Below are 8,522 nucleotides of genomic sequence, written 5' to 3' on the forward strand. Positions count from 1 at the left end.
CCTGTGTCATAGCTTCACATTTTCAAATGGTTACATCGTAGTACTTGTATATCATCAGACCCTTAGTCTTGCCGTTTGGCTCACTCACCATCTGACCCTGTGACCAGAGTTGTCCTGGTCTCTGCACTGACCAGCTGACTGTGTGGTCCACTCACCACACATTCTGCTGGACAAAGACCCCTCCTAGTGCTCTCAGCCATGTGCTGCCCTCGTGTGGCAGTCAAGCTGAACTGAGGAAGGAGCCCAGGAATCCACTATGTCCACTCTGCACCCTTGTGCTTAGGGACTTCCTGGCCTCAGTGTCCTCTTTTGAAAAGAGTAAAAACAGGGCTGTCCAGCACAGAATGGACCACTCTGTGAACTGAAGAAGCATCAGTATTGGCTTTCATCATAAGGAACGCACCACGTAGTGTGAACTGGGGAAGCATTAGTATTGGCTTTCATCATAAGGAACGCACCACGTAGTGTGAACTGGGGAAGCATTAGTATTGGCTTTCATCATAAGGAACGCACCACGTAGTGTGAACTGGGGAAGCATTAGTATTGGCTTTGGTTGTCATCATAAGGAATGCACCACAGGAATGAATGATGTAATGGTGGGAAACTATGAGTTTGTGTGAGGTTAGATGTGAACGCTCTATACTTGCTGCATGACGTCTCAGTAAACCTAAAATTGCTCTAAAAAGTAAAGTATGAGAAAAATAAAAGGCAAAAGAGGTCTGGACACAGTGTTGCCGTGTGACTGAGATAAAGCCAGGGTCTCAGCAAGTGCTTCATAAGCCATGAGGAGTAAGGAGGCTGGACCGGCAGGCAGGAGTGTGAGCCTGGTGGGTGCTGGGGCCCCGATGCTGTCTGCCTCACCGTGTGGCTGTCCGTGTGACCAGGTGTGTTGAGGGTGAGCACAGGGCTGGGCTGGTGTTCAGGTGGCCCCAGGGGAAGGCTACCTGCTGGCCCAGCTGGCTCCCTCCCCAAGTGAGCGTGTCAGTCTCTGCAGGTGCTTCTTACCTGATAAACTGAAGTTGGACTGGTGGAGGTTTCTAATGGGTGGAGGCTGGTGCTTGGAGGGCGAGGACTTGGCTGACGGAGCAGGGGTTGCATATTTGGGTGTGGCCGGCACCTCATACACTGGGCCATCGTACATGCCTCTGGAGACACCGTGCAACCCAGACACCTGCAGGGTGGGCAAGATGCAGCAAATCCTCCTGTTCGGATAGGCTCAGGAGTCGTGCGAGCAAGAGTGACCCAAGGTGGGTTTGCACACACACACAGACACATATATGTACATGACACCACACACACGACATGTCACATACACGATCCACACACAAAACACACATGAATCACAACCACACATACACAACACTACACATAACAGATAAATACAATGTACCATACCATATACACACAATACACACCATACATCACACACAAATGTAGGATTCACACACATGACATACACACATATATATCACACCAAACACCACACACCACACAGATGAAGGATTCACACATAACACACACCACACACACACACATATACCACATCAAACACACCACACACAGATGTAGGATTCACACACACCACACACAAATATAGACCACAGCAAACACACCACACACATGTATATGATTCATGCACCATACACACACACACACACACACATCATGCACAACACACATGCATATGCTTCACACATACATTCACACTGCACACACCACACACATATAAGACACATATAGCACACACATCAACACACACAAACATCATATCACCACACACAACACACATGTCCATACCACATCACACATATATACCATGTATACACAAAACACACTGCACACATGTACCACACAGGCATGCAAGGACACAAACACACCACAGCTTCACGCAGGAGGCCCCCCAAGGGAATTTCCAAGAGGAAAACACTTTCCCTGACTCCCTCCCTGCTCCCCCTGGGTGCCTCCGCCACCCCCCCCCAGGTGCCCCAACACCAGGACAGGTTAAAGCTGTCTTCTCTAAGCCCACCCTGGCCCCCAGACAAGCTGGGACAAGTGGTGTGTTTGGGAGATTCCAGAGAGGAGGGAGGGGACGGGGACCCAGTGCTGGCAGAGTGGCATGTGGAAGGCCCTGTATGTCCATGGTCATGTATGTCCTCACAGACCCGCCCCACTGCTTGGGTTCTCTGCAGGGCAGAGTCCAGGTCTCCTGTCGTGCAGATTCAGGGGGACAAGGTGGGCTCAGCCTGGATCTGCACAAGCCCTTGGTCCTCACAGAGCCTGCTGGGATTCAGCCCTTGTCCGCACATGCCAAGGGGGGCACGGGCATTCCCATCTCAAGTGGGGTGTGGGCGGGAAGAATGGGAGCCCTACCCCACATGCCTTTTGGGCAAACATCAACTGTGCTGTGTGGGAACAGGTTGTCTTGACGACAGGGGGACTCCCCCAAATTGTGCTGGTGTTGGAAAGGTCCCCCCTGAATTAGGATACTGAAGTCAGGGTGAAGAGTCTTCAGGAAAAAGGAGTATTGGTGCAAAACTGGAAAGGTGAAGGGAGTATGGAGAGAGGCTGGGGCTGCTAGGGAAGAGCAGCTGAGCAGGGTGAGTAGGGTGAAGTGCCTTCATGGGCCTGAATGTGTCCCCCCAGATTTGCATCCCTCAGAGTCTCTGACTATGCCTTTGTTTGGGACTAAGGTCTTTGCAGATGTGATTACTAAGATGAGGCAGCAGAGTGGAGAAAATGCTGAGACAGTGAGATGGTGGCAGGGGCTGAGGAAAGCATCCTGGAGCCTCCAAACCAGGAAGGGTCCTCCCGCAGAACATGCCCCGCTCACACCTGCATTCAGACCCGCAGACTCCGGTGTTGGAACACTGCCCCAGGACCTCCCCCAGAGCAGCAGGGTGAGGGGCACATGGGGGGTGACCTAGAAGATGAGGGATTGCACTTCTGTCCCCGCTGAGCCCTGTTTTACAGAGACCCTGAAGCCTCGCCCTCCAGGTCTGACATGTAACTGGCCTCCCTAAGAAGAGCGTCTGAGACCCCAGCAGGCGGAGCCCACCTCCAGGCACGCTCGCTCACCTTACTCCTGATCTTGACACGCTGATACAGGTGCTCGGGGAAAGGCTTCCGGGGGATGAAGCGGCCCATGCCCTTGCTGACGTTCATGCTGCCATCCTCAAAGACAACCTTGCCCTGGCTGATGACCACCAGTGGGGAGCCGTGGCACTCCATGCCTTCAAAGATGTTGTACTCCACAGCCTGCGGCAGAGACCCAAGCTCCGGTTTTTGTTGTTTAAACACCTTTTATGTGGTAGATGTGGATGCAATAAAGCAGTGGCCATTTTAAATGCCTTCCATGGACCATTCAAGGAGCTCTGGTAGCGTGATGGCTATGAGTAAGACTGCTAACCTCAAGGTCAGCAGTTCAAAACTACCAGCTGCTCCATGGGAGAAAGATAAGGCTGTCTGCTCCCATAAAGATTTACAGCCTCAGAAACTCTGTACAGGGTCGCTATGGGTCGGAACCGACTCCACGGGCTCCCCCTGCCCCATGCACCACTCAGTGCATGGATTGTGTTCAAGTTGTATAACCACGACTGCTCTCTGCTCCCAAACGGTTCATCACTTGTACGGCTCAGTGCTTCGTAAGCAGCAAATGCCCTTTGCTCCCTCCCAGTTGCTCCTGGTTGTGGTTGTTGCTGTTGTTAGGTGTCGTCAAGTTGATTCCAATTCATGGAGGAGATCTATGTACAGCAGAGGAAAGCTCTGCCCAGACCTCCATCCTTCTCACAATCACTGCAAAGCTTGAGCCCATTGAGGAAGTCACGGGAACTCCAACTTGCTAGGAATCTTCCTCTTTTTCACTGACGCTCTACTTAACCAAGTATGACGTCCTTCTCCAGGGACTGGTCCTTGTTGACAACATATCCAAAGTATGTGAGAAAGTTTCATCTTTCTTACTTCCAAGGAGCATTCTGGTTGTCTAAGACAGATTCACTCGTTCTTCTGAAACTCTATGGTACTTTCCATGTTCTGGGCCAACACTGTAACTCAAATGCATCAAGTCGTCTCTGCTCTTCCTTATTCATTGTCCAGTTTTCACATGTATATGAGGCAATTCAAAATACCCTGGTTTGGGTCAGGAACACCTTAGTCCTCAAAATGTTGTCTTTGCTCTTGAACACTTTAAAAGGTCTTGTGCAGCACATTTTCACAATGCAGTATGTCCTTTGAGTTCTTGACTGCGGGCGACTTCCATGGTTGTTGATTATGGATCCAAGTAAAATGAAATCCTTGATAATGTCAATCTTTTCTCGATTTATCTAGTTGCTGATTGACGTAGTTGCAAGGATTTTTATTTCTTTAATGGAGATAAATTAACAATATTTCTTGTTGCTCCATTTTGTTTGTTTAGGTGGTGTGGCACTGTAGGATAAGCACTGGATAAGGTCACTGGCTCAAACCCACCAGCCACTCTTCAGAAATCCTATATAGGGGTCGCTATGAGTCGGAACCAACTTGATAGCACTTCACAACAAGTTTTGTTTATTCATGTATACCATACAGCACTGCCCACCATTTTGTAGATTTTAAGCAATGTATTTTGTCATTTAGTAAATGCTTCTGTTTTTTATTTTCATTTTATCCTTTTTGCCCTTGTGTTGATACACACGCATATTGTGAACGTTTTTCAGCGTGCTTTGTTTGAACACATCTTGGATTCTGTCATCTCTACTGGACACTCTGACTGGCATAGCCAGTTCCTCACCCCCTGGGCATTAATGCTGCTGCGGCTTGTGTTTTCTGGGTGTGACAGCTGTGAATGATGCCTCTGGAGCACAATATGGCTGCCCGCATGGCTGTGGGGTCCTGGGGTGGTGCTGTAGGACAGGCGCTGGACTACAAGGTCAGTTTGAAATGCAAGGTCAGTGTTTCAGACTCAACAGTTACCTCTTGGAATCCCTATACGGATTGCTATGTGTCGGAACCGACCAATGGCACTTAACGACAACAATGGTTATGGACACTATTGTGCTTCTGAAAAATAATGAATAATTTTCCTTTAGGAACAGTTTTCTAAAATTAAGTTACAAGGCAAAAGGATCTGAAGTTTGCAATGGGCAGGAGGAACAGTTCAGGTCTGTTCCCTCCAGCATGGGGAATAGCATTGTTTTGTTGATTTGAAAGTCAGAACATTTCTTTAACAACATGCGCTGCTTTCATTTCTCCTGAAGTGGATGCTTGACTCTGTTAACTACCATAATCAATGGTTTGCTGTTGTTCATGGCCATCAAGCCAATTTGGCTCACGTGGACTCCGTGTGCGCAGTACAGAAGTAGCCCTTGGGGTTTCAATGACTATGGATGTGCAAAGTGGATCGCAAGGTACCTCTGGGAGCGTTTGCATCACCAGCCTTTTCACTCGTTTGCTAAGCCTCCCAGCCACGCCAATCATTTGCCTACTACTTATTACCTTAAAATTCTGCCAGGTACATGGCATAAAAACTCATACGATATGAAAGGCATTCCATAAAAAGGAAGTTTCTCCTCTTGCTCGGACTGAGGCAGAGGCCTGAATAGATGTGTGTCTGAGATGTTGTGTGGGTGAACAGATACCTGCCGTCACCTGTGTGCCCACACTTTCCCCTTGTGTTCCCTCACTCAGAGTTTGTTCCTCCCTGCACAGGTGCCCTGCTGTATCCTGTCTCCATCATAGGGTAGGTACCATTTACTCACCCAGATCCCCGTAATAAACAACTGTTTCCCTGACTTTGTCAAAGGGGATACGGACACGCTCTCCTATATGCTTCCTCGGCACAGGTGAACAGATTCTTAGATGTGAACTCCAACCAGCTCCAACAGATTGGTCCTCACAAACGGGGGCTCCAATTTCCATCCTCACATCCCTCCTGCAGCTGTTTGCCCTCCCCTGGCCTCTCCTGCCTGTCTCTGTCCACTTCTGCTTTCCCTGTCCATCTATGTCCACCTCTGTCCTCCCCTGCCTGTCTCTGTCCATCCCTGCCCTCCCCTGCCCATCTCTGTCCACTTCTTTCCTCCCCTGTCCATCTCTGTTCGCTTCCCATATCTGTCCACCTTTGCCTTCCCCTGTCCTCCCCTGCCCATCTCTGTCCACCTCTTTCCTCCCCTGCCCATCTCTGTCCACCTCTGCCCTCCCCTGTCTTCCCCTGCCCATCTCTGTCCACCTTTCTTCCCCTGCCTGTCTCTGTCCACCCCTGCCCTCACCTGCCCATCTCTGTCCACCTCTTTCCTCCCCTGTCCATCTCTGTCCTCTGCCCATACCTGTCCACCTCTGCCCTCCCCTGCCTGTCTCTGTTCACCCCTGTCCATCTCTGTCCACCTCTTTCTTCCCCTGTTCATCTCTGTCCACCTCTGCCCTCCCCTGTCCTCTCCTGCCCGCATCTGTCCACCTCTTTCCTCCTCTGTCCATCTCTGTCCTTGCCCTACCTTCCTCTGTCCTCTGTCCTCTGCCTGCCTTTCAGGCTGACAAACTCCTGCTCTTGGCCCCCGAGGCAGATGAGGACAACATCTTGCTGCTGCTGTTACTTGCATTTGTTTCATTGTGAGCAGGACTGAGTGTCTTTTTAAATGAACATAAACATTTCTGATTGTGTAACTGTATATGTTTTTGTGCACTGTTTTATTTATCAGGCCTTTGGTAATTTTTAAAATACTGATTTATAAAGGCATGTCAATTTACCCATTTTTCTTGTGTACTTTAAAATCATCTCCAGTTTGTCTTCTGGGTTGATCTCAGAAAGCTTTGATGTAGAAAGCTTTTGTTTGCTTGTTTTTCCATGCAGTTTTCTTTTATTTGTTTAATTTTTATATAGTCATTGGCCAGATAGACCAATCGGTTCCTTTATGGTTTCTAAGTTTTGTGTCTTGCTTAGAAAGGGCTTCCCCTCTTCAATATCATTATTCTGAAAAAGTCTGGTTTATTCTAGTTCTTCTGGTGTTGTATTCATATTTTGGATCTTTGATGCACTTTCAATTTATTTTGGAGGAAGACTCATTAACAACCATTGATATGCAGATGATCCAACCTTGCCTGCTGAAAGTGAAGAGAACTTGAAATACTTACTGATGAAGCTCAAAGACCACAGCCTTCAGTACGGATTGCACCTCAATGTGAAGAAAACAAAACTCCTCATCACTGGACCCATAAATAACATGATGGCAAATGGAGAAAAGACGGCAGTTGTCGAAGACTTCATTTTGCTTAGATCCACCATCAACACGGAAGCAGCAGTCAAGAAATCAAATGATGTATTGCATTAGGTAAACCTGCTGCACAAGAGCTCTTCAAGGAAGTTTGAGGATGAAAGTGTGCCTGAGCCAAGGCAGTTTTCAGTAGCCGTTTGAACCACAAAGTTGGTGGTTCAAGTTCATGCAGCTTCTCCTAGGAAACCCTATGCAGAGTTGCTATGAGTCAGAACAGACTCAATGGCACTTAACAACTACAACTTATGCATGTGAAAGTTGGACAATGCATCAAGAAGACCATAGAAGAATTGACTGATATGGTGTTAGAGAAGAATATTCAAGGTACCATAGACTACCAGAAGAACAAACACATCTGTGTCGGAAGAGCTAAAACCAGAATGTTCCTAAGAAGCCAGGATGGTGAGACTTTGTCTCTCATACTTTGGACATACTATCAGGAGAGACCAGTCCCTGGAGAAGGACAGCACAGTTGGTAATGTGGAGGGTCAGCCAAAAAGAGGGAGAACGCCAACGAGATGGATTGGCACAGTGGCAGCAGCAATGGACTCGAGTGTAGCAGCAACTGGGAGGATGGTGCAGGATTGGGCAGGGTTTCGTTCTATTGCGTGTAAGGTGGCTATGGGTGGGAACTGGCTCAATGACACATAACAACAAACACAACAAAGAGTACAACAGAGAACTAGCGTTGGGAGGCAGGTGCTCCCAACAACCGCTGGGATAAGCTACCTTTTCTAACTCATTTATCCGTCGCCTTTCCTGTAAAACCCAGTCCCACAATTTGCCACCAGATTTTTTGACTCCCTTGTCTCTTGCACGAACGCCACACACTTTAGTTACCGCAGTTTTATCATATGTTTGAGTAACTGGAACAAAGGCTGATTATTCCTTCATTTTCCCCTTTTTTCCAGACATGTTTTGGCTAGTCTCACATTTACCTTTTAGGAAATATGCTGTTCTCATTGGATTATTTGTTGGCATTACTTCAAACGTATACATCAAATTAGAAAGAATCAATAGTTTCACGAAATGGAATCTTTTAGCAAAAATCTCCTTACATTTCTTATACCTTCTTTAGTTTCTAAACTTTTATTGCTATTGTAAATAAGACTTTGACTTTTATTTTTCAAAGTGGGTTTTCACGATTTTCTAGAAAATTGACCAGTGTTTTACACTGATGTGTAATTGTTAAGTGCATTCTTCTGTCATTGAAGGTTTTCAGGGACGCCCACAAGGGCTTCAGGGACACCCTCAAGACTCTGAAGGACACCCTCAGGGCTTCAG

General features: G+C 47.7%; 1 protein-coding gene across 1 annotated transcript in view; it reads right to left on the reverse strand.

Moving 5' to 3' along the window:
- The window catches only part of CRMP1 (collapsin response mediator protein 1), a 100,161-nt gene that overhangs the window by 3,157 nt on the left and 88,482 nt on the right, over positions 1 to 8,522 (reverse strand). Inside the window, exons 12-13 of the mRNA XM_006877306.1 lie at positions 3,076 to 3,255; positions 1,006 to 1,171 (exon numbers count right to left, since the gene is read on the reverse strand). Coding sequence (XP_006877368.1) covers positions 1,006 to 1,171; positions 3,076 to 3,255 — 346 coding nt within the window. The remainder of the gene's footprint in view (positions 1 to 1,005; positions 1,172 to 3,075; positions 3,256 to 8,522) is intronic.

This window comes from Chrysochloris asiatica, unplaced genomic scaffold (assembly GCF_000296735.1).
Source record: "Chrysochloris asiatica unplaced genomic scaffold, ChrAsi1.0 scaffold00472, whole genome shotgun sequence".
NCBI classification, from domain to species: domain Eukaryota; kingdom Metazoa; phylum Chordata; class Mammalia; order Afrosoricida; family Chrysochloridae; genus Chrysochloris; species Chrysochloris asiatica.